The sequence below is a fragment of the Megalobrama amblycephala genome, linkage group LG5, assembly GCF_018812025.1.
Source record: "Megalobrama amblycephala isolate DHTTF-2021 linkage group LG5, ASM1881202v1, whole genome shotgun sequence".
NCBI classification, from domain to species: Eukaryota; Metazoa; Chordata; class Actinopteri; order Cypriniformes; family Xenocyprididae; genus Megalobrama; species Megalobrama amblycephala.
This window is the reverse complement of record NC_063048.1, coordinates 16,946,822-16,974,515: the sequence shown is the minus strand read 5'-3', so window position 1 is coordinate 16,974,515 and position 27,694 is coordinate 16,946,822. Positions and strand designations below refer to the sequence as shown.

The following is a 27,694-nucleotide window of genomic DNA, read 5'->3' as shown; positions in this document are numbered from 1 at the left end:
CATCACTTATCTTTGGTTTCATCCCAGTTTTGTTTTAGTCTACTAGTAAGGGCAACAAACTACGTGATTGTCTGCTGTGTGTAATGCAGAAGCAGTTTGTCTTTTGTGGTTATTCGCTAAGCCCTCATGAATTAAGTTTAGGTTACACCTCAGACTGTTGCAATAAATATTGCTATCAGTGCACATCGGACTCATGCTGTGTCTCTTCAGAAAGAAAAAAAAAAAAGATTTTCTTTTCAGAGGCCAACTAAACATGATTTCTAATGCATCGACACAATCGTGTTAAACCAGACAACCATGAGTGCAGCTGCAAAAAAGTCAATGAATATCATTTCTTCTCATTAGGATTAAACTCAGCATGGATTCCCACAAATGGCCCCATGCAAAAGTTTCATTTCATTTTCATAATGTTCATTAATGTTGTGATATTGTGTCTATCACTTGGTTTCTATTTCAAAGGAGTTACCCAAATCTCATTAGTTCACAAATATATTCTTTTAAATAATAATAAGAGTAATTTAAAAAATAGATGGAAATTAATAAAAAGAAAGAAAAAACTTTCAAAAAATATAAATTAATTAGTCCTTAAATAATATCAATATAATAATGCATTGAATATCTTCAACGTCAAAAATACATGCATCAAATATCAACTATCTTTTTTAATGGCTGTTTCACGTCACACAGAAGTTTTGTGTTTTATGTGGACAAACAACTACAGATACAAATGTGTCTGGTGAGGACACTGCATCTATATATATATATATATATATATATATATATATATATAGTGGTGTGAAAAAGTGTTTGCCCCCTAATAAAAGTTTCTCACACAGGGCCATGTGGGTTTAGATTTTGCATTCCCTTCATAATAAAAACCTTCATTTAAAAACTGCATGCTGTGTTTACTTGTGTTGTCTTTGATTAATATTTAAATTTGTTTGATGATCTGAAACATTAAAGTGTGACAAACATGCAAAAAAATAAAAAATCAGGAAGGGGGTAAACACTTATTCACACCACTGTATATATTGCTTTTATAAAATGGTTACCACATAATACAAATATTAAAGCCAAAAATATGTATCAATGCAACTTTCATGAAGTAAACTGTCACTAAAAGGCTTCCTTCTGCCATAAAAAATAGTCCCTGACCGTGAACAGCAACAGAAGTTACATTATTACACCATTAGATGGCGGCAAAGACTGTCTTTATGAGTGTGTCAGTCAGTAGCGAAGACTTTTATATTGAAAAGACTGAATTGTTGTGAACACGGAACAAGATGCAACTGACAAATGCTTTGACTAGTGCTGTCAGTCACGGGAAAACCCCTTAACTGTTAAAAGGACAAGATAATACATTGGACATTTAAACAGATTTTTTTATTATGAACATAGGACTGACCTGAAGGAAAATGCTAAATCTGAATGCAGGTAATAAACTCGTTCACTTGATCTCTTTCTCATAATACTCTTCTACATAATACACTTCAGTGAACAATATCAATTGAGAACATACAGTTTACATTGCTAAGAGTGGTTGCTAAGGGTGTTGTGTAGTGATACACAGAACCATTGGGTGAAGCGGTCATAGCCGTGTTTTATCATGAATAAAACACAGCTATTGACCAATCAGAATCAAGGACAGGAACAAACCATTTTATATTTTTATATATTTATATATATATATATATATATATATATATATATATATATATATATATATATATATATATATATATATATATATCCTATTCTTTAGCAGTTTGTCAGTTGTTCCTAACAGGTCTTTTCAAAGCAGTAATCAACAGATGACCCATTCTGTTTGCAAATGCATTTCGTAATAATAAAAGGAAGTTACCCAATAAATGGCTTGTCATGGAAAAAACGCTTAATTTTCCCAAGACACGTGGACACATTTGACCATTACCACCTGACTCCTGCTTTGATTGCGCATGGTTCATCGGTGACCTATGGTGGATTTCCTGCCTCCACAGCTGCTCGGGACACTCGCACATATTGCCAGCACAATTTCATGTTTTGACCTTCGATATTAAACACAGATGTTGCTAGATCAGAGTAATGACATCACAATATAATCCATGCTGGCTAAATGAAAGGAGGTTTATAATGAATTATAAGAGAAAATGCAGTGTTTTGACAAATCAGAATCACATTTTAAAGAACAAAATGAGAGTTTTGTAGCCTTTAGTCCATATCTGTTAGCTTTGAGGTCATCTATATATGATAGTGTGCTCCGAAACTTGACAAAATGAACTTTTAATAGATATACACAAGGAAAACTGATCAAAAATATTCATGACTCATGATGAACTACACAGATTTTTGTCCAATCAAATGCTTTCTAGAATAAGAAAGCTCCTCCCCTAATAGCATGTGCAAATAACAAGGAAGTAACTAATACTAAAAGCCTATTGGCTTTTTTAAAAGGAAAGATCCCTTTAATATGTCCCAGCCACACTTAAAGGGTTAGTTCACCCAAAAATGACAATTCTGTCAGTAATTACTCACCCTCATGTCGTTCCACACCCGTAAGACCTTCGTTCATCTTCAGAACACAAATTAAAATATTTTTGATGAAATCCGATGGCTCAGTGAGGCCAATGTCACTGAACCTCTCAAGATCCAGAAAGGTACTAAAAATATATTAAAAACAGTTCAAGAGATTCATGTGAGTTCAATGGTTCTACCTTAATATTATAAAGCGATGAGAATATTTTTGTGCGCCAAAAAACCCCCCAAAATAACAACTTTTCAACAATATCTAGTGATGGTATTGCTTCGAAACAGTGCTTCAAAGCTTTACGAATCTTTTGTTTCAAATCAGTGATTCGGATCGCGTATCAAACTGCTGAAATCATGTGACTTTGGTGCTCCGAACAACTGATTCGAAACAAACAAAAGATTTGTAAAGCTTCGAAGCAGTGTTTTGAAATCGCCTATCACTAGATATTGTTGAAAAGTCGTTATTTTGGGGTTTTTGTTGGTTGGCACATTTTATTGCAGTGAACCATTTCAGTCGTTTATCAGGATCCTTAGGAATACGATAAAATTATTTCGTATTTTCGCCAAAATGGGGGAGTTTAGATTGTGTGAAGTCAACCTCCAAAGCTCTATAGAGGCCTCAATGAGCCATCAGATTTAATCAAAAATATCTTAATTTGTGTTCCGAAGATGAACGAAGGTCTTACGGGTGTAAAACAACATTAGGGTGAGTAATTAATGACAGAATTTCCATTTTTGGGTGAACTAACCCTTTAACGTTTCAACAGGGAGTTTCAACAGAAATGCTAGCTTTTATATCTCCATTACTGTTAATATCCTCCACAACTATTAAAAAAAATCCATCCTTAATTGTAACATGACAAGGTTCACTGACCCGTATCTAATTCATGGCGTTAAGTTGGGCAATCCATTACTTAATATGGAGCATAATAATACCACATGTAATGCTAGCTGTTTTTGCGAGGAACTTTCTAGGTTTAAAGATTTTGCAAAGTTATCAGGCTGCTTCAGCCCACTAGTATTTGTTTTTCAACTGTTGATTGGAGTGAACCCGACCACAGTGTTTCCAGTCCTCTACAGCCAGCCGTGAATGATCCACATTCTTAGCAGATTTGTCATGCAGAATTTTCATTTCAGGCTCGCTTTCATCGAACACTCATGCATCTCATGACTTTACAGAGACTCTCAACATGTTTCAGCTCCAAAAAGAATGGAAAATATGAGAGAATACAGAAAAAAGCGGACAAAATAAAGTGCATTTGGCAGCTTTACATGTATCTCAGTGTGTGTAGCCTCCCTTTGAACCGACGAGAGATTATTCCAGTACCCAAAAAGTGATATTATGAGGATGTTTTCATATTTTTCCATTACATCATTTTTGGTTTCCAAAATAAACGACTTTACAGTCATAAGTGACGCAAATGAATGGGTTTAGTAAGAGTAAAATAAAAATGTAGTCATGTAGAAACGTCATGACTTAAAAACTGTCTGTGTAATCGCTTGAGATCAAAAGCGTGACAAAATAAATGAAATATGCTAAAACAGAAGCACATTTCAGAGTAAGAAAGTAATGTTATCCTGATGTTATGATTATGTCACCTACTTGGATCTAAAAACTCATTGCAGCACAGTGAAAGACTCAAAAGTCAAATATAAGACTGTGAAGAAATCTTAAAGAAGATAATGGACCCATTCTGCAATACATTGTTGCACATGATGTTAGCATTGATTGTGTTGTTTAATTCACATTGGTTACTGTCTCTCTGTGTGATGTTTGGTTAAAAAGCATTAAAAAATAAGGACCATGTAAGGTCTTCCCATCACATGATAACAAATGGCAAAATGACTCCCTTAAATCCCACAGTTTTCTGTTAAGCAATGCCCTGGTCATGACTTTGATTCCCATGGTTTACAGGAACGGATGAAATGTGTATGTTTTAAATGCAATGCAAGTCACTTTGTGTCTGCCAAATGCGTTAAAGTAAACGTAAAAACTTATGAATATCACTCTCTTCTTGCAGAGCCCTTCAATGGTATAAATGCCATTTTGAATTTACTAACTCTCTGTCCCTGTCTCTCTGACACACACACACACCATTCTCTTAATTATCTGTCATAAAAATGACATAATCTAATGTAGGGTGTCTGGCATAAAGATACAGTCATCTCTTTGTTCCTCAGCACTGCTGAAAACAGTCCTCTCCGACCATTCCCTCAATAAAGGCCGTAATTGCTTCTCCCAGGACAGAAATTACATCAGACGAATGTAACGTTTTGAAGGAACGTTCAACCAAATTTGGCACATTTGGCACGTTTAACCATGGCCACATCATCTATGTGTTAAAAATATGACTTAAATATATGAGTACATGAATATACATGTGCAACAGGCTCCATAATCCAATCCAATGATATCATTTCCTGGACCTTCTCCAGTAAACCTACAACAATGGAGCAGAACGGATTGCAGAAATTTTCCATTATCTAGGGAGCAATTTAACCAGGAAGAAACTAATTTAAGTCATTTAAAATGTATTTAACTGTTCCAAAACCAAGCAGTATTTTCATACATGTATGATCATATAGATCTTGCATTGTTCACTGATGGATATCTTTTCCATGTCTTTGTCAATAACGTTTGTTCATAAACTGACACTTTATGCTGACTGTGACAAAGCTAAATGATTACACTATATTGTTCAAAAGTTTGGGGTCTATAAGATTTTTTTTTTATGTTTTTGAAAGAAGTCTCTTTACTTTATTAATAGTAATATTGTGAAATATTTTTACAATTTAAAATAACTTTTCTACGGAAGAGGATTAGGGCCAAGCAATAATAAAAAAATAAAACCATCTCGAGATTAAAGTTGTTAAATTTCGAGAAAAAAAGTCGAAATGAAATGTTGAGAATAAACTCATTAAATTACGAGAAAAAACTCGTTAAATTTCAAGAAAAAAGTCAAGATAAAATGTTGACAATAAACTTGTTAAATTACAAGAAAAAACTCGTTAAATTTCGAGAGAAAAAGTCGAAATAAAATGTTGAGAATAAACTCATTAAATTACGAGAAAAAAGTCGAGATAAAATGTTGAGAATAAAGTCATTAAATTATGAGGAAAAAGTCGTTAAATTACGAGAACAAATTCGTTAAATTATGAGAAAAATGTAGTTAAATTTCGAGAAAAAAAGTCGAGATAAAATGTTGAGAATAAACTCGTTAAATTACGAGAAAAAAACTTGTTAAATTTCGAGAAAAAAGTCGAGATAAAATGTTGAGAATAAAGTCGTTAAATTACGAGAACAAATTCGTTAAATTATGAGAAAAATGTAGTTAAATTTCGAGAAAAAAAGTCGAGATAAAATGTTGAGAATAAACTCGTTAAATTACGAGAAAAAAACTTGTTAAATTTCGAGAAAAAAGTCGAGATAAAATGTTGAGAATAAACTCGTTAAATTACGAGAAAAAAACTTGTTAAATTTCGAGAAAAAAGTCGAGATAAAATGTTGAGAATAAAGTCGTTAAATTACGAGAACAAATTCGTTAAATTATGAGAAAAATGTTGTTAAAATTACGAGAAAAAAAGTCGAGATAAAATGTTGAGAATAAAGTCGTTAAATTACGAGAACAAATTCGTTAAATTATGAGAAAAATGTTGTTAAAATTACGAGAAAAAAAGTCGAGATAAAATGTTGAGAATAAACTCGTTAAATTACGAGAAAAAAACTCGTTAAATTTCGAGAAAAAAGTCGAGATAAAATGTTGAGAATAAAGTCATTAAATTTCGAGAAAAAAGTCGAGATAAAATGTTGAGAATAAAGTCATTAAATTATGAGAATAAAGTCATTAAATTACGTGAAAAAAGTTGTTAAATTACGAGAACAAATTCGTTAAATTATGAGAAAAATGTCGTTAAATTTCGAGAAAAAAAGTCGAGATAAAATGTTGAGAATAAACTCATTAAATTATGAGAATAAAGTCATTAAATTACGTGAAAAAAGTCGTTAAATTACGAGAAAAAAGAAAAAAAATTTAACAAGTTTTTTCTCGTAATTTAACAAGTTTATTCTCAACATTTTATCTCGACTTTTTTCTCGAAATTTAACAAGTTTTTTTCTCGAAATTTAACAACTTTAATCTCGAGATGGTTTTATTTTTTTATTATTGCTTGGCCCTAATCCTCTTCCGTACTTTTCTATTTGAATATATGTTAAAACATAATTTATTCCTGTGACAGTAAAGTTGAATTGTCAGCATCATTACTCCAGTCTTCAGTGTCACATGATCCTTCAGAAATAATTCTAATATGCTAATTTGGTGATCAAGAAACATTTTTTATTATTAAAACAGTTCTGCCTAATATTTTTCTAGAAACAGAGATACATTTTTTCAGGATTCTTTGATGAATAGAAAGTTCGAAAGTACAGCATTTATTTTAAATAGAAGGTTTATTCTCACTTGTGATCAATGTAACTCATCCTTGTAGAATAAATAATTTATTTAACAAATCTTACTGATCCCAAACTTTTGAACAGTAGTGTATACTAGTATGCTATAACTTTTCAAACTCTCTATGAGTGCTTCTCTATATGATCACCTTCAGCTTTGGCCTGTTTCTTGGAAAGTCTTATATATTCATGTCACCTTAGATATTTCTCAATTCGGGATCTTAGCGGTTCTTATATGAACTGTAATCCTGGATCTAGCGCCAAGACGATGTCCCCCACTCATTTAGTAACCATGAGGCCTCCTCTCCCACCCGGCCTACTGATTGATACTGATATGTTTACACAGAGTCATAGAGCAAAGTGCCAATGATTAACACATGTAGAGGCTAGTGGCTACTAGCAGAGGCTGGACGGTTCTTATTCCCATGGTGTTTGAGATGCAGTAGGTGACATCATGCAAAATTAGCTGCCTCATGCTTTTAGGAATGACTTCAGCTTCTGATTGTCCTCACATGCTTGGAATATGTATGGAAAAGTAATGGAAAAGTCACAAGAACAACAACAATGGCCTATAGTAACAGTCTTTTCATGAGACTCCAAGTTTAAAGATGTAGTTTACCCCAAAATTAAAATATTGTAATTTACTCACTCTCATGTTGATCCAAACCTGTTTGATTTCTAGTGTGAGGAAAACACAAGGTGAAAAATGCTGAAGAATCTTAAAATAGCTCTTTTTAATACACAAACAGTTTAGTGACTGCTTATGTTAAGGTCCAAAAAAGGGACAAAACAAACAAACAAACAACAAAAAAAAAAACCTAAAAGCAGCCCATACAGCTTATGTGCAATATTTAATGTCTTCTTATGCTGCATGCTAGCTTTGTGTGAGGACCAGACCTCACAGAAGCAGTTTTTTCAACATAGGCTCACTGGAAAAATGTGTCTCTACCTATATTTTTTGCAAAACTCCAAAAAACTGTACATCTTAATCCACTGCGGTTTATACAGTCAAACCAAAATTTATTCACACACCTTTAACATTTCATTCATTAATGCAGTTTATTCACTATAGTTTAAAAAAATGGTAATAAAATGACAAGATCTCAGAGTTAAACTGTGTCAGAAAAAAATAATCTAATTATGTCAGATAACACTTAAGCAAAACATGGTCAGGTCAAAGTGGCTGAATAATTTTTGGTTACAAATTTTGATCAATTTTACTGGTAGTCCACTGTATGAAGAATTTTTGGGTATAATACGTCACAGTTTACTTTATTTTGCTATAGTGTCCTGCACCCACTAGTAAAAATATATCAAAAATATCAAAAATGTCTGAATAATTTTTGGCTTGACTGTAGCTGAAATGAATACTAGTGGCAGTAAAACACCAACAGCTTTTATTCCTTTCACACAAATGATAAATACGAGGATAGATTTTTGAATAATAAAGACTTATTTTCATGAGGTTCCTTGCACAATTCTATATTATGATCTCAAACACTTTTACAAGTGCAAGATTTGTAAACTAATACATTTGATTACATAATCAGCTTCATATGTGTGGCTTTCCTGATGCAGTAAACTTGCTCAGTAACTCACCTGGTACAGCATTACATTTTTGACGTGGTGTCCCGTGAAATATGAGTCACAATAAAAGAGCTCAAAGCAAGCAAAAATGGCATGTTTGTGGTTAAGGGTTGGTGGTACATTATTTTCATACGTGTACAAGAAGCAATGCAATTTTGCAAAAATGTTGCCAAAGGCACATTTTTTCAGTGAACCGGGGTTGGGTTTTGAAATCTATGGAAGCTTGTTTTCACCACTGAATAAAAAATAAAAAAGGTAATTGCTTTTTATGTCACAATTCTGACTTTTTTTTTCTCAGAATTGCGATATAAACTCGCAATTGCGAGTTATAAAGTCAGAATTGTGAGATATAAATTTGCAAATGCGAGTTATATAGTCAAAATTGCATGAACTAAACTCGCAATTGTGAGTTATAAAGTCAGAATTGTGAGTTATAATATTAGAATTGTGTGATATAAACTAAATAGATCGCAATTATGACTTTTTTCTCGCAGTTGTGAGTTTATGTCTCGCAATTCAAACTTTTTTCTTAATTCTGACTTTTTTCTCGTGATTCTGACATATTTTCTTGCAATTCTGATTTTTTCTCGAAATTGCAAGTTTATATCTATAATTATAAAGTCAGAATTGCGTGATATAAAGTCGAAATTGTGAGATATAAACTCACAACTCTGAGAAAAAAAGTCAGAACTGACTCGCAATTCTGACTTTAAAGGGGTGGTTCATTGCGATTTCACTTTTTTAACTTTAGTTAGTGTGTAATGCTGCTGCTTGAGCATAAACAGTATCTGCAAAGTTACAGCGCTGAAAGTTCAATGCAAATGGAGATATTGTTCCCGCTTTAGAAGCAGAAGCTGCTGTTTATGGGCCCTTAACTGTAAGCACGTTTTATTGTTTGTACATGTCTTTTAAATGTATTATGTTGCTATTTTTTGGTTGCATCAAGGAAGTAAACAAAGAACAACGTGTTTTTGCTTTACTAACCAGTTAGCTAAATTCTATTGCATACTTCTCCAACAAACGGCAACAAACACCAACAAACTTCTATGTTCATAGACAGACAGTTGTTCATGCTATAAATTAAACGATACCTTTACAAAAATGCTACTCAGTCATGTATTCAGCTACAGCTAATGCTAACAAACAGCAGTAACATTTACAAGTGACGACATATCTAAACACTTTGACACACAATTACAAAAGGAAATACTTGCTATTCAGAAACGTCCTTTAAAAACCATGCTTGCACAGGTTCTGCTTGACCCTCTTCATCATTACTGCTATCTGGGTCTGATTCGGGCTCAATTTGATAAGGAAATATAGATGCCATTATTTACATTTCCACTGAAGCACATGTAACAACTAATGGTAAGGGGCGTGGCCTTTCCGGACGCTTCAGCGAATCACAATACACTGGGCCAGCTAATCAATCTGAGCCCATTGCGAATTTCGGAGGGAGTGGTATCATAGAATCAGGAAGTCAAACCAGCCGTTCAAATGACAATGGAAACAGCGGTGTAGAATAAAGGTAAAATATATGAAAAATACAGCGTTTTTTCAAAAACCAAGCATTAAGACTGCGCCCCATAAACACAATCAAGCCTAGAAAAAAACAGTGAACCACCCCTTTAAAACACGCAACTGCAAGTTTATATCATGAGCAAAAAAAAGCTGTAATTGCGAGAAAAAAAGTCGGAATTGTGAGATAAAAAGTTGCAATTACCTTTTTTATTTTTTATTCAGTGGTGGAAACAAGCTTCCATAGAAATCATTTGTGTCTGTATTCAGAATAAAAAGCAGATGGGAGATTTTCAGTAAAAAACAACTTAAATTTCCATCTGTTTTTCAAACAAAGCTATGATATGACTTCAGAAGATGATACAGTATATAGCACACAAGTCATATAAACTATATTTATAGTGTATTTTTGGAGCTCACCAGACACTATGAACTGTCATATGAGTTAAAATGACATGAGTGTGAGTAAAGGATTACAGAATTTTTATCTGTGGGTGAACTACTCCTTTAAGAAATGATAATTGTGGTTTTGGAGATTATACAATGCAATTACACATCCATCAGTAACCTACCTCTGCATACTTGAGATTGAATGCATAATGAAACACACTATCAAGTTACACAAATAAAGAAAGAGACAGTGTATGTGCGACAGAGTGAACACAGATGAACGAGAAAATACGATTCTCAGTGAAGAAATTCTTTTGATATTGAACTCCATAAAAACACACAATGACATAAAACTCCCTCTTGTTTTACTTAATAGCCTGGCCATTTTCACTTCCTGTGCTTCAGCGCTTCACACAAAGGCTCAATCATCATGCGCTTTGCTTTTCTTCAGTTCTTCTTTCTTTTCTGTCTCTACCCACACATCTTCCCCTCCGAGCGACCCTGCATGCTGCCCGGGCAGTGCACCGCACACCGTGACCTTTGACCTATGCAACAGGAAGTGGTCAAAGCAGCTGTGGCTGCACGGGCAGCTTGTTTTTACAGCCTTGCTTATTTGTATCTCCCTAGGAGGGGACACATGCTTGTCTGACTGTCCAAGAGGGCACCGGGCTGAAACGCATGTCCACTCCCAGTTCCACCCCAACTGTGTCCACACTAAAACCCTGATACAGAGATACAATATCAAAACTGACCCGCAAGCACAATACGGATATTGTTAGGCATGGCATGAATTTGCACCATGTAGTTGTTGCCAATGGTTTCCATCTCCGTTTACAAACATTACCAAAATGCAATCATGCCGTATCATGTGGAAACAGCCCTCATTATGGCTGTTTTTGCAAATGGTGAGGCATTTCTTTCCAACACAGCCATTTAAGATTAGACTGCTGCCTGCACGCAAACACTCATCTGTTAGCAAACACTACACTTATGCAACATTAAAAACTAAAAAATATGTTTCTTATACTATAATATACTTTCTTGGAAGTATATATATATATATATATATATATATATATATATATATATATTTTTTTTTTTTTTTTTTTTTTTTTTTTTTTCAGCATCATTACTCCAGTCTTCAGTGTCACATGATCCTTCAGGAATCATTCTAATATGCTGATTTGCTGCTCAAGAAACATTTTAAACTTTTACCAATGTTTAAACTGGTTGTGCTGCTTAATATTGTACATTATACAATATTGTAATATTGTACAAGTTGGGTTAAAAATGGAAAAACCCAGCGACTGGGTTAAATGTTTGGCCAACATGCTGAGCAGATTTAATTTAACCCAACTATTGTTTAAAAATGACTATATGACTGGTTTAAAATGAACCCAAAATAGGTTGGAAATTAAAAATCAGACACATAATTACTAGAGGCAACAATAATAATCAAAAGGTGAACATTTATTAATAAGCAATGTTTATGGTTTAATTATTATTCATTAAACATATTAGTAAATGTTCATTTATTAAACATATTAATAAATGTTAATTTCCAACATATTTTGGGTTCATTTTAAGCAAGCAATACAGTAATTTTTAAACAATAGTTGAGTTAAATAAAAATTCCCAGCAGGTTGGGCAAACATTTAACCCATCTGCTGGGTTAAAATAACCCATTTGCTTGGTTAAAACAACCAAATTTGTTGCTTGGGTTGTTTTCAACACAGCATTTTTTAGAGTGTATAAATTTTACTATAAATTTTTGCTTTACTATAACTTTTAATGTCCATGCTGAATAAAAGTATTAATTTCTTTAAAAAAAAAAAAATCTTACTGACCCCAAACTTATGAATAATAGTGTACACATCAAAATAATAAAAGCTAAGTCCCAAGATAAGATTTAAATATACTATAGCGCATAACACTGAGGCGGCTTGTACAGTAGGTCACATGACAGTGCCACTTTTGAGGGAAATCAACCTTGAAAGAGCTTAATTGTCTCTACACATTAAACTGGGATAAACGAAAGCATGAGAAGCAACAAAAAGCACTTTATCTTTATGAAACAGCTATAATAGCCATAATCGTGTGCTATAGGAAGGAAAGCAAAAGTCAGGCTTTATTTGATCCGGAGTACACAAAGAAGACTGATGTCTACAAGACCCCTTTGCGACTCAAATCTTCCAGAATATATTAAATATCTGGAGCTAAACGCTTTTTTCATGACCTCCTTAAATAAAGCAGAGGTAGGAAAAATCACACACTGTGCCAGAATAAGCAACGAGACTTCAGCCTCCACAACATCCAACACCACCACTAACAGATGTCCTATTAACCCCACTCTTATCTGCTCAGGACAATATTTAGATATTCTTGGTGTTCACATCCAATTTTATTTCTCATTCTGATTTCCAGATAAGCCGCACTGTTATGATTACCCTTATAAGTAATGCACTAGTAAATGTCAGGGCACTCTTTTACCGAACGAGCCACATATTTGATGCTGGAAGGGCAAGCTCGTGGGAAAAATGTTTCCTTGTGGTTATACTGTAACTTGCTCCTGTTACAGGAAAGCGGTTTCTGCAGGGGTTTGACCGCAGCGGCACATCTGTGGCGTCTCAGCTTGGAACTCCACTAAAGCAAAAGGAGAAGGAACATGCCTTATGAGCAGACGTACCACAGATGTGGCTTACACAAGCCAGGAGAGAAGTCTTCTCTAAAGACATTTAGACATTCATGCCATTCTTGGATTGAATCTATCCTCTGGACACTCATCCCTATGAGATACATTCACATTTCAGGGCTAGCTAAACTAACTCCATCATTATTGACACACTTCACATTTAAGATCTTATTGTACTCAATGTTTTCAAACAGCAAGTTTCACCTTTCATTCTTCTTTGTCATAATTGTCTTTTCAGTTAGAATGCTCCACTGAGGATATGAATGAATTTAACATCAATCTTCACATTATCACCATAAAAACACTTATCTGTGTGATTTCTTGGGAATATACATGATATCAGATTAACCAAATCTGCTAAAAATCAGCATGGAATTTACTCCCATTTTAGATACATTTTACCTCTATACTGCAGAAATTTCTTGAGACTTTTTGAGGTTTTAATTAGTATTTTTTGACTTGTTGTTGACTAGTCCTTTAAACAAAATGTAAATTTGCTCGAGAAGCAGAACTGCAGAAAATGTTAAGACTTTTCAGAGAATATACATTGATTGGTTTGGGGTCCGTAAGATTTTTAAAATGTTTTTGTTGGAATTCTCTTCTGCTCACCAAGGCTGAATTTATTTAATCAAAAATACACTAAAAACAGTAATATTTTGAAATAATTTAAAATAATAGTTTTCTATTTTACTTTATATTTTAAAATGTAATTTATTCCTGTGATGGCAAAGCCTTTTGGATTTCATCAAAAGTATCTTAATTTGTGTTCTGAAGATGAGCGAAGGTGCTACAGGTTTTGAACAAAATGAGGGTGAGTAATTAATGACAGAAATTTCATTTTTGGGTGAACTAACACTTAAAGCATGTTTAAGCTGTTTTAACTGAAAGCAACTTTCACTGACATATCTTAAAATAAGTTAATGCCATTGTTTTGTCTCAAGATGCACACTAGTAATGTTTTTTTTTTTTCTAAGCACATTTATAAAAGCTACTAAAATGTCCTAATTTAAAGGTGCAATAGGCAATTCTCTATAGAAACATTTTTTGTTATACTGGTTGAAAGTCTCCTCATATCTTGATAGCAATCACTATGTTAAACGGTCTAAATGTATTTTTATAAATAATACGATGTCCTACCTGCCTGTCAACATATGTTTTTACATGCACCCTTTTCACGCAGACACCATACGTTATCAGTGTGTTTCATGCTATGAAGAGTTTATGTAGACAGACCTCAGTCACGGAGCACCACAAACAAACAGCAGCCACCTTTTACAGTTCCTACCGAATCAAAACAACAAGCTGATGTGTTCACCCCATAACTACCGTAATTAAGAGATGGCAACCTGTGAAGTTCTGTTCAGTCAGACTCGGAATCGACCGTTCGCAAATACCCGCCCCCTTTAGCTACTGTTGCTATGTCCGACAAGCCATGCTGATCTCTCGCCACACATCATGTTCTTACACAGTGAAAAATACATTGTGGAGCAAAGAGGACACTGACAAAGTGTCGACAGACAAGACAGAGCAGGTTACTTTTGATATGAAACAAAGTCTCAAATTTCAATTTTTATCATTTTTAAAGAAATGTAAACAATAAATACCGTATTGTGGCTCTTTAATGTGTTGTGACAGATCGCTGTAGCACCTCAGTTCAAGCGGCTCGTGAATAGTTCATTTATAGCATCAAATAAACATGAATGAACATCATAAGGAATGTTGTTTCAATCGCGGAAAGATGTCCGTACACGCCATTTTTCAAGTTCAAGTCCACCTACGTTAATTTGCTAACTCCTCTGACTGCTCTGTCGGACAAAATGGCGGATTCGGCGTTATGATTGGTTAGATCGCCTGTCAATCAAACTCCTGGAGAAGGGTCAATTATGCATTTCCATGTCAACAGTATCAACAACGAAATTAATCTGCAGCAGTACGGTACAAGCTCTCTAAGTTGTTTATGTTCGTTTTTATTGTAATGTTATGTGTTTTGAGATATGAGGTAGTTTGACGCCATGATGCTTTGCCGAGAGCAGCTGTGAGTGTGTCTCCTTCGTGTGTTTTGGAGGAAGCGTGGCTTTGGATGCTGATTTGCAGAGAGGGTGGGATCATATGCTTTCAATGCTAGCAGGCTAGCGTTAGCATTTTCCAGATCACCAACTGCACCTTTTACTAAAGCCTTCTCCTGGCTTAATCTAAGCCCTGTCTGTGAAACCAGGCCATAGATGTAGGTGGGCTCTTTTGACTTGGGTAAGTAAGCAACCACCAAGCATGTCCATGGCACAAACACTGCAGTGTAACATGCTAATAACCGATCGAAACTGCACAGCAACGGCCTGGTAACTACCCATAACACCCATACAAAAGAGTGTATGTCTGATATTGCTTGTCTTAAGCTGCTGTAATCACAATTCCAGCTATAATAAGCTATTAAATAGTGTTTAGATAACCTATGTATTTATACAAGTACTTCTCTATCATTCCACCTAACAGGGACTGTTCTCAGAATATTGGCTAACGTTCTGAGAAGGTTCTCTCATAGTTATGAATAAATGTTCCTACAGTAACAATAATAGAATGTTTGTTCAAAGTTTTCTGGTAATAATGTTTAGCAAAACATTCTTAGAACATTTTTGTGTTAGATGACATATTAATAAGAAGCAAGATGGTAATAAAGATAACTGAATCACTGCTGAATCACTGCTTTAAACCTAACCACTCACAGCAAGCAAAGCTAAAGGATATGATACAATCCCATTCAAGCTTATCTTCCAGAAACAATCATTCATGACAGACATTTTGGCATGTCTGAACATCCATTAATATTCACTAACTGCTTCCCTTGTCGAACACAAACTTGTTCACAGGAAGCACTTTGCATATGAGAGGTGTTTTTCAGAACGAGGCCAGAGTCCTGATCATCCACTACAGGAAGTTCCTCTTGGTGTGAAGGGGCCGCTGTATGACCGAGGGCTTCCTGTCAGTGTGTGATGGCGTGGGGTGGTCTGGATGAGGCCCGAGACTGACAGGCACCATCACAAGCAGCTCTTGGCTTCACAACCACTGCCACATCTTCAAAAAGCCCAGGTCAAGGGCCAAGAGCTTTCCTTTCACAGAGGGCTTTGCTTAAATCCTCTTGACAAACCAGGACAAAAGGCAAAAAGAAATGGCTACAAAATACAAATGATGAAACAGCATCAAATAAGACCTGACAGAATAAAAAGAGAAAAACGATGGGCACTTGAGCATGGATGCATGAGTGAGATTTACAGATGACAAAGACATTAGATGGGTCTGAATTTTGACTATGAACACATTCAAAGGCAATTGGGTTACAGGAGAAATGCTTCTGAAATGAAGATTGGTGGCAAAGTTAAATTAGATCTTACAAATTAAGCCCAAATGTTAAAACTCATAAAATGGCTAATGAACAGTATTTTATTTAAAGACCCCATTAGTCTGCTATATTGCAAAAATAGATCAAACAAAAACCTCTTTTCCATTATCCTGTTAAGAGGGCTCTTTACTTCTGTCTGTATCTAATCAGCCTTTGGGGCATATGAAACAAACAGAGCTTTGAACACTGTCTCCTTACAGAGGGCAAACTGATAACTGCAAACCTGGACCTGACTGACCGACCGCAATACAATCTTTAGACTGGACGCCCACAGACTGTCTGATGTAGACTGCATGGTAAAAAATATCAGCAGTGCTAATCGCTATCTAATTGGCTGGATTCTTGCATCTTCCTGTAGATAGTGTGCACAGGCTTTTGGGTGAGAAATATGAGAAATGTCCAGGTTAAGAAATTACATTTTGTATAAAGAAAACAAAACTTATTTTTAAAACGATTACATCTTTTTGCATTGACATTTTTATTATAGTTAATAAAGCACATTTCCTCCTCCAAATTCTTATTAAAGGGTTAGTTCACCCAAAAATTAAAATTCTGTCATTAAGTACTCACCGTCATATTGTTCCACAACCGTAGACCTTCGTTCATCATCAGAACACAAATTAAGATATTTTTGATGAAATCTGAGAGGTACATGACTTATCAATAGACAGCAATATAATCAACACTTTCAAGGTCCAGAAAGGTACTAAAGACATCGTTAAAACATTCAACGTGACTGCAGTGGTTCAACCTTAAAGGAATAGTCCACTTTCAAATAAAAATTTTCTGATAATTTACTCACCCCCATGTCATCCAAGATGTTTATGTCTTTCTTTCTTCAATCGAAAATAAATTAATTTGATGAAAACATTCCAGGATTATTCTCCTTATAGTGGACTTCAATTGGCCCCAAATGGTTGAAGGTCAAAATTACAGTTTCAGTGTAGCTTCAAAGGTCAAGTCAAGTCAAGTCACCTTTATTTATATAGCGCTTTTTACAATGCAGATTGTGTCAAAGCAACTTTACATTGATAACTGGTACATAATTTTGGCTGCACAGCAGCTCTTAGAGAATAATGTCAATGCAGGCAGATCAAAGCACTGTTGAATAAATGTCAAGAATACTGTTGAATATCATATGTCAAGTCAAATGTCAAGTGTCCCCGACTAAGCAAGCCAAAGGCCTTATCTAATGAAACGATCGGTCATTTTCTTAAAAAAAAATGAAAATGTATATGCTTTATAGACACAAATGATCGCATCACATGTGCTTCCACCAGACCGCGATTCCGTATTCTTCAAAAAGCTTACGCTGTATGTCCTACGCCTTCCCTATTCAACTTATGGAATGAAAGCGCCGCCAGTTCCGTTGTTTCCGTAAGTTGAATAGGGAAGGTGTTTTTTTAAGAAAAGGACCGATTGTTTTGCTAGATAAGACCCTTATTCCTCGTCTGGTATCGTTTAAAGCCCTTTGAAGCTGCACTGAAACTGTAATTTTGACCTTCAACCGTTTGGGGCCAATTGAAGTCCACTATAAGGAGAATAATCCTGGAATGTTTTCATCAAAAACCTTAATTTCTTTTCGACTGAAGAAAGAAGGACATGGACATCTTGAATGACATGGGGGTGAGTAAATTAACAGGAATTTTTTATTTGAAAGTGGACTATTCCTTAATTTTATGAAGTGACGAGAAAACTTTTTGTGCGCAAAAACAAAACAAAAATAACGACATTTTTCTACAATATCTTCTCTTCTGTGTCATTATCATACGTTTTTTACATCCAGTGCTTTCAGGTTGTAGTTCAGAACGCCGACTCACTATTGTTTTGTTTTTGCGCAGAAAAAGTATTCTCGTAGCTTCATAACATTAAGGTTGAACCACTGTCGACTGTTTTAACGATGTCTTTAGTATCTTTATGGACCTTGGAAGTGTTAATTATATTGCTGTCTATGAGTCATATACCTCTAGGATTTCATCAAAAATATCTTAATTTGTGTTCCGAAGATGAATGAAGGTCTTACGGCTGTGGAACAACATGAGGGTGAGTAATTAATGACAAAATTTTCATTTTTGGGTAAACTAACCCTTTAATGCAAAGCTATAAAATAAAATAAAATAAAATAAAATAAAATAAAATAAAATAAAATAAAATAAAATAAAATAAAATAAAATAAAATAAAATAAAATAAAATAAAATAAAATAAATAAAATAAAAAAATAAAATAAAATAAAATAAAATAAAATAAAATAAAATAAAATAAAATAAAATAAAATAAAATAAAATAAAATAAAATAAAAAAAAATAAAATAAAATAAAATAAAATAAAATAAAATAAAATGTATTTAATCTTCATTTTTCATAGCCCTTTTTTCCCTTTTTGATTTTGGGGTGACTATCGTAAGATTCACCCTTTTATAAGTAGAATACTCTAAATGAACCTGCCGAGGGTGTAGAAATTTATGAATGATGGCTGGTCCAATTTTGCGAAAATTTGCAGACTTTTCTGCCAAGTTCTGTGGGCACAGTTTGCGTGAGGGCCTTCTATTGAGGAATTACCATTCACTGGACCTTACCCTCAGTAGAGTTAAACTATTCCTAATAAGTCACATATAATGGAGCCAATCCAAGACTGTGCCATGTTTTATTATTCAGACACCATGCAGTTTAATAGTCACCCTCTGAAGAGCTGCATGCCAGCACTGGCTGTTTGTCTGTCAGCATAAATGTTTTCAAGAAATAAATGAAAGATGGCAAACATGAACATGGGCGTACAGTCTTCAGGGCATTCATCAAAGCTTGTCCAGCATGATTTCCTGAATAGCAGTGGACACAACATTCAGGCTTGGACTTTTGACTTCTGGTTTGGCAGCAAAGGGCCCAATTTTATGGCTGTATATGTGCAAATCAGCATAGTTCATTTCTAAAACACTGTGACAACACAGCACAACCCAAACCATTTTATATCTCTACTACAGACACATTGCATCTTCTTACACAAGTAATACTTGTGTATATAATAAAAAGGTGTAATAATTCAATAAGCTCACAGGTTGGTTCAAGTTCATGTCTCACAATACTGTACACTATAGAGTACATTCAGCACTGCAAGGCGACATTCTCACACTTAAAAAAGAGACCTGGACGTAAAATGTGAGATTTGATGAAAGATAATACAAAGTATATGCCACTTAAATGTTAGTATGCAAAATATGAGTCGAAAATGAGATTACTTTCAAAGCTGATTAGCTTCTACCTTTCCCGTTTTAGATGCAGTGCAAAGTTCAAGTCTGAACAAAGCTGGATTCTGTGAGTGAGTTTAATTTCAAAATATGACACGTTTTTGAAACTGATTTCTGTGAAACTACAACTTCAGAAATAAGCAGAAAATTTAACACATTATAAGATAATTGTAAGTATCCAGTGGCCGTTTTAGCTAAGCTAGCAGGCTAAACAGCTAATGGTACGCCCAAAAGAATGATGTACACATAAATCAGGCATGATAAAATCCACATTGGATAAAAATAACTATACAAGATCACCTGAAGACCATAGTTAGAGTCAAGACCGCACCCTCCAAGATCCAGAACAAAACTAGATCCCTCAAGGCCCAGATCCAGACCAAAACTTTACTGAAAAGGTGAGCTAATCCATAGTTCCAATTAAATTTGACACATTAAACTTACTGGAGCATATCAGTACCCTATTTTCTGAACATGAACCAGAATTTCCTTTTCATATGACAATCACTAATTCCACATATTTTGCTAGATTTTCATGGACGCTGTATCCTCTTATATTAGGACATGTATTCCAACACGCAAAATCCTGGCAGCGTTCCTTACCAAATGCCTTCAATTTAGAGTAAAGAGGTGATTTAGGTGTTCGCATATTTGGCAGCTGCATATCCAATTCTTGCAAAGTTCATCTTTCAGAATCTTTTAGCATAAAATTGCTGCTAAATTTGAGGCACACATTCCTTAATAAATTTGATTAGGGGTTGCGGTTTTCCCTGGAAATACACATTTGATGCAAGCAACACGAGTCAAAATCTATCAATCAGTTAATTTAGAAGACTTAAAGGAGAAAAAGCCACAAGAGAGAAGATGAGTTCTCCACATTGAGAGAAAAAGAACAACTTCTTCCCTTGATTTCAGTCACTTTTTCACTTTTCCATAAAATAAATATACAAAAGGAATACTTTTTACATCTGTTGTAACTAAAAGTTCAAACAGACTGCTAATCCCCAGTAACTCGCCTCAGATTTCTCAAGCAGGCAGTACATACTTCACTACATACTTCATACCGCTGGCACTGAGGGGTTCTCACATCTAGACATCACCCTTCACTACCTCACTACACTGACCGTGAAGGGGAATGCATTATATTTGAGAGCTATTCATAAGTCCAGACGGGCTAAAATAGCTAATCATTTCTATGACTGATCTTTATTTACTACTTTATTACACAGATATAAGGCCACAATTCATGACTCCAGGCTCTGACCATCACCATCTGGCCTGCGTGTCCGTCCACCCTTAAGAAAGCATTGCGTCAGATGAAGGGGGAAGCCCCGGTCTGCACGTCAGTGCTGGGACAACCTCTCCCGTTCACACCCCAACAATCACAGACAAAACAACAATGTCAGAGTGGGTGTGTGTGGCTGAGAGTGAGCAATGCCTTGTAAAACCACCTGATTGACAGATAAAGGAAGGTGCTTTTAGCGTAATTATTAAGGTGGCGACAAGTATAACCATATTCTGAAAAGCTTTGGAAATCACAGGGGTCCCACAACAGTTCTTTTTTAAGCAGAGCCTTGCATTAGGTAAGTGATAATTAGCTGTTTGGATGGAGAGCAATGCACCTCCTGTCGTTTCACTGTAGGATAAAGGGAGGCTTTTCCTTTCATGTAGTCATCTGTGCCACACATTTAAAAGCACATTTGCTTTTTAAAGTCCCCTCAGGTTATGTTTCCCTCAATAAATGGATTACAGAAAAATGCATAACATCTGTAACTGTCCTGACGGGACTTATAAAACTTTAGTCTGTCTTTTTGTCTGTCTATCAACTGTCATTCCCTCAGAGTAAGGTCCCGCAAAGTTTGATTAGTCTGAAAATGTCATGTCTAATTTTACAAAAAAATGATTTTGTTAGATTTGATCCATCTTTCTAAATGTTGATGATCTTAATGGTATGATAGAATCATCATAAGGTAATACTATGGCTATATACAGCATTTGTATATATATATATATATATATATATATATATATATATATATATATATATATATATATAAATACATAAATATATCACACACACACAGAGAGAGACACTTTTTCACTATTTGTTTCTTTCAATTCTTTCATCATATTAGTGTATGAAATGAAAGTGTCATTACCTGTGTCTGCTTGCTGCCCTCGCCCCGTTTAAAGGCTGAGTCTGAGTCTGGGTCCCTGCGTACAGGTTATACCGCTGAGGATACGACGCGCTCCAAACATCTCCAGAAAAAAACAACACCAGCATCGATATCAAAAGAACTGCTCCATCCATCACAGCGCACGTCGGTCTGTAACAATGTCTAACACTATATAACTAACGAATTCTCTCAAATTAACTTTTATTCCACCAAAAACAGCGCTTTCGCGGTGTCTAGAGGAGCTTCTTTACACTCCCAGAAGTTCGTACTATCGATCCATTACGCGCGTCTTGAGCGCTGCTTCCAGTAGTGTCGGATAAATCTCTCAAATCGACGCGTAACGGCGCTTTCCCTCCTTTCGCGCTGATAAAACAACCTAAACTCCCTCTATCCTTCTTTTGAATGGTTTGTAATATTTGTCGGTACATCCAAACAAAGCAATCCGGAGGCTTCCTGAAATCTGGAGGAGTTTTCTTGGAAAGGAGATGCAGTGAGTTTGGATTGAGGGGAGCCAGTGCGCTCTGACGCACTCCAACGTCCCCAATACACACACTCTCTCTCTCTCTCTCTCTCTCTCTCTTCATCTCCCTCCCTTCTTGAAACCCTCCCTCCAGTGCACTGATGACAGAATCACAGCAAAGTATGCTTAAAAAACCAACAGGACCACGTGTGTGAATACTGGATGATTATGAAATCTCACATACACTGGTGAACAGCAGTGATTGAAACCATATGGCCTCTTGATAGAATGGCTGATGTCCCACATCTGATCTTTATTGTGGTTACTTTAGGTGAAGAGAGCAGCTTTTGTGCTTTTGAGAGCCCACTTCAGAAAGTTTAACTTCTTTGTGTAGTTTGTTCTAGTGATAATTCTTAGTTTTATTGAAGTTCGGTTAGATTACATGAGTGAATCTCACAAAATCTGTCAGGATCATTACCATGTGATATTTCACCCAAAAGTTAAAAGAAATAAAAATAAGAAATTATATTTTCATTCAGTTATTTTGTGTATTTTATTTATGTTTTTAAGTAAGCAATAAGGTACGAGAGTCCGCTTTGCGTCGTGCCTAACAACGCCCTTCAGCCGTGACTTATTCACGATACAGCACTAACCTCGAGTACCTTATTGCTTTTATAAAACAGTTAACACACAATACAAATATTAAAGCCAAAAATATGTATCAAAGCAACTTTCATGAAGTAAACTTTGACTAAAAGCCTTCCTTACGCCAGAAAAAAATAGTCCCTGACCGTGAACAGCAACAGAAGTTACATTATTACGCAATTAGATGACAGCAAAGACTGTCTTTATGAGTGTGAGTGTGAGTCTACTGACTGTAGCGAAGACTTTTATATTGAAAAGACTGAATTGTTTTGAACACGGAACAAGACACAACTGACAAATGCTTTGACTAGTGCTGTCAGTCACGGGAAAACCCCTTAACTGTTAAAAGGACAAGATAATACATCGGACATTTAAACAGATTTTTTATTATGAACATAGGACTGAATTGAAGGAAAATAACCCTTTCTCATTACTGTAAAACATTTAAATGGTAAACTATTATACTGTAATTTATGCTGATTAAAAATTAGTAAAATATTGAATTACACCAATAAGGAATGCTACTGAGAATCATGGGTATTACAAAAAACAACTTAACATTAAACAATGAGAATTTGTTGAAAAAAATAGTCATGAAAATATATATTACAATATTGCTACGAAAAACAAAAAACACTATTTTCTTAAACTAAAATATTATGGGTTTTTTTTGTAGCGTGAAATTAGATTCTTCCATTTGCTCTCTAAGTTTTAAGAAAGACTATGTGGAAAAGTGGCGTTTTTATTTATTTATTTTTTTAAACCTATTTTACCCCCCTTTTTTGTCTTATCTGTAATGTTTATGCAGATTAGAGGATTTGCATAGACAAATCAAAAATAGTTCTCATTTGCCGTAAATGTCAGCCAACCGTGTGCTATTTTAAAAAATGTTAATGGCCTCTATTTTAAAACAGATCTCAGATGAATGTTTAAAGAATGTTTCTCACTGGTTTATCTCTGAAAGATCTATCTTTTCCATTCCTTTGAAGCCCTACAGCTGTGAAAAACTATTTGTTACACTTTCCAAAAGTGGGATGGCTTTGGGGCGAAAAAAGCCTGCTGTTCTTCAATAGAGGAATGTAAACCAAACATCTGTGGTTTTGTAGACAATGGTAAACTGCATTAAAAAGGATGAAACTGAATATACCCACACAGAGGAGTGAACTATAACGTCTGTAAACGTATGTGTGAAAGAAAAAGACATACAGACAGAGGAGAGGGGCAGCGCAGCAGGCTGTAAGCAGAGCTTTTCTGCTGTCACTCACAGAGATTGTGCAGACAGTATAAGGCGGAGATGTGAAGCATTTCAGTAATGCTCTCTGTTCCGCCACAACCACCTGTAACGGTGCCCTGGTTTGACCTCAGGCACCAAACAGACCCCCGACTCGTCTAATTTACCACCTCCCAGTTCAGTCATGCATGTTCATGCATGCAGTGCTAATAGATCTAGACTTATTAGATAAATAAATGAAGTTTAAAATGCATTTAGGAAACCCTGACTGTCTTTGTACCAGCGTTACATCCACTTCAGCGTGAATCCACAGTCAGTCTTTTGTGCTCATCTGTCAGAATAATTCGACAGGCTTTTCACCAATAATAAAAAAAAAAGAAAGAAGCCCTGCCTCAGGCCGGGTAGCAGCAGCGTGGCAGAGGGTCATTGAAGTGTCAGTGAGGAAAGGCTCAGCTGATGATACAGCCGGTTAAACTTAGTCAGGGAGCTCTGGTGAGCGAGAGATGCTGTGTGGTGGCAGCTCACAGTTAAACACTGTAATCATTAAGCAGAAACACATGTTTCTTAAAGAGCAAAATTATACTTGCTGAGCTCTTTTATTTTCCCAATAAAAGTATACAATTGTGTGGCTTTTCAATTAAAAAATAAATACCTTGATCCAGTAGCACTACTGAAATTTATAATGACAATAAAAATATTCTTATGCAAATAAAATAAAATGACATGTATAACATGTAATAAATAAATAAATATATAATAGTATATAACTTTAAAATGCAAGTACAAATATAGTCAATTTAAATAAAAATGTAATCTAAATAAAATTATATTATACATAATTATTAAATTTATATGCAAAAATGCGTAATAATACTAATAATGCTACTAATAATAATGGTAAATATTAATATTTCCCACTATATATATATATACAGTACAGTCCAAAAGTTTGGAACCACTAAGATTTTTAATGTTTTTAAAAGAAGTTTCGTCTGCTCACCAAGGCTACATTTATTTAATTAAAAATACAGTAAAAACAGTAATATTGTGAAATATTATTACAATTTAAAATAACTGTTTTCTATTTGAATATATTTCACAAAGTAATTTATTCCTGTGATGGCAAAGCTGAATTTTCAGCATCATTACTCCAGTCTTCAGTGTCACATGATCCTTCAGAAATCATTCTAATATGCTGATCTGCTGCTCAAGAAACATTTAATGTGTACAATTGTACAAAATATTTGTGTACAATATTTTTTTTCAGGATTATTTGATGAATAGAAAGTTCAAAAGAACAGTGTTTATCTGAAATCTAACCTTTTGTAACATTATAAATGTCTTTACTGCCACTTTTGATTGATTTAATGCATCCTTGCTGAATAAAAGTATTCATTTCTTTAATTTCTTTTCAAAAAAATAAAAATAAAAATTCTTACTGACCCCAAACTTTTGAACGGTAGTGTATAATGCTACAGAAGCTTTGTATTTCAGATAAATGCTGTTCTTTTGAACTTTCTATTCATCAAGGAATCCTGAAAAAAAAAAGTACACAACTGTTTTCAACATTGAAAATAATCATAAATGTTTATTGAGCAGCAAATCAGCATATTAGAATGATTTCTGAAGGATCATGTGACACTGAAGACTGGAGTAACGATGCTGAAAATTCAGCTTTGCATCACAGGAATAAATTACTTTGTCAAATATATTTAAATAGTACACAGTTATTTTAAATTGTAATAATATTTCACAATATTACTGTTTTTTACTGTATTTTTAATTAAATAAATGTAGCCTTGGTGAGCAGACGAAACTTCTTTTAAAAACATTAAAAATCTTAGTGGTTCCAAACTTTTGGACTGTACTGTATATATATATATATACATACATACATACATACATAAATATATATAGTTATATAGTTAGGACACCCTATTGAATTCCATGTTTTTCCATATCAGGACATCATAAAAAAATCATCTGGTCCTTGGCAGGTCCTAAAATTTGGAAAATAAAACCGTATCAACAACACCGTATCATTAAAAGGGAAAAATCCATGTGTGACAAACTAAGGACACCCTTAGGGCCTTATTTCAACGATCTAAGCACATGGTCTAAAGCACATGGTGCAGATGCACTTAGGACGTGTCCGCATGTTCTAAAAGTGTTGTCCCTGTTCTCTTAATGAATAATGGGTGTGTTTTGGGCATAATGTGCAATAAACCAATCAGAGTCTCATCTTCCATTCCCTTTAAAAGCCAGTTGCACTTGTGCCATTGCGGATTCGCTATTTACATGGTAGAATTTCAGACTGTCCTCCAAAAAAAAAAAAAACGACCCTATAGGACGTTTTTCAAGCACCTTATTACGACCTATATTTACAGCCATTTCCAAACAATTTGAAGTCCATAATTCTACAGGGAGGAAGATTATTTACAAGTGGAAGACATTCAAGACAGCTGCCAATCTTCCCAGGAGTGGACGTCCCAGCAAATTCACCCCAAGGTCGGACCATGTAATGCTCAGAGAAATTGCAGACAACCCAAGAACTACACCTCAGACTCTACAGGCCTCAGTTAACATGTTAGATGATAAAGTTCATGACAGTACAATTAGAAAAAGACAGGACAAATGAGGCGTGTTTGGAAGGGTTTCCAGGAGAAAGCCTCTTCTCGCTAAAACGAACATGGCAGCATGGCTTAGGTTTGCAAAGTTGCATCTAAACGAACCTTCTGGAGCAAAGTCCTTTGAACAGACAAGACCAAAGATGTTTGGCCATGATGCACAGCACCAGGTTTGGTAAAAACTAAACACAGCATATCAGCACAAACACCTCATACTAAAAGTCAAGCATGCTGGTGGAGGCGTAATGATTTTGGGCTTGTTTTGTAGCCACGGGCTCTGGGCATCTCACAGTCATTAAGTCAACCATCAACTCCTCTGTATACCAAAGTATTCTAGAGTTAAATGTGGCCAAAATTGGGAAATGCAACTGGAGAATGATCTGAAGATCACCAGCAAATCTACAACAGACTGGCTCAAAAAGAAAAGAATAATGGTGTTGCAATGGCCCAGTCAAGTCCAGACCTCACCCTGACTGAAAAGCTGTGGCGAGACCTGTGCATAGACAAATGCTCACAAACCTCAATAAACTGGAGAAATGCTGTAAAGAAGAGCGGGCCAAAATTCCTCCAGAGCGATGTGAGAGACTGATAAAGTCATACAGAAAATTATTACTTCAAGTTATTGCTGCTAAAAGTAGATCTATAAGCAACTGAATCATAGGTTGTGCTTAGTTTGTCACCCATGGCTTTTCCATCTTGGCTTTATTTTTGTTAAATAAATAATGATACGGCATGATATATCATCTGAGGTTTTATTT

General features: G+C 34.9%; 1 protein-coding gene across 1 annotated transcript in view; it reads right to left on the bottom strand.

The window, feature by feature from the left end:
* emilin1b (elastin microfibril interfacer 1b) overlaps positions 1 to 22,560 on the bottom strand; it is a 34,569-nt gene extending 12,009 nt beyond the window's left edge. Inside the window, exon 1 of the mRNA XM_048190887.1 lies at positions 21,956 to 22,560. Within this exon, the coding sequence (XP_048046844.1) occupies positions 21,956 to 22,107 (152 nt within the window). The 5' untranslated portion in view covers positions 22,108 to 22,560. The remainder of the gene's footprint in view (positions 1 to 21,955) is intronic.
* Between the last annotated feature and the right edge of the window lie 5,134 nt (positions 22,561 to 27,694).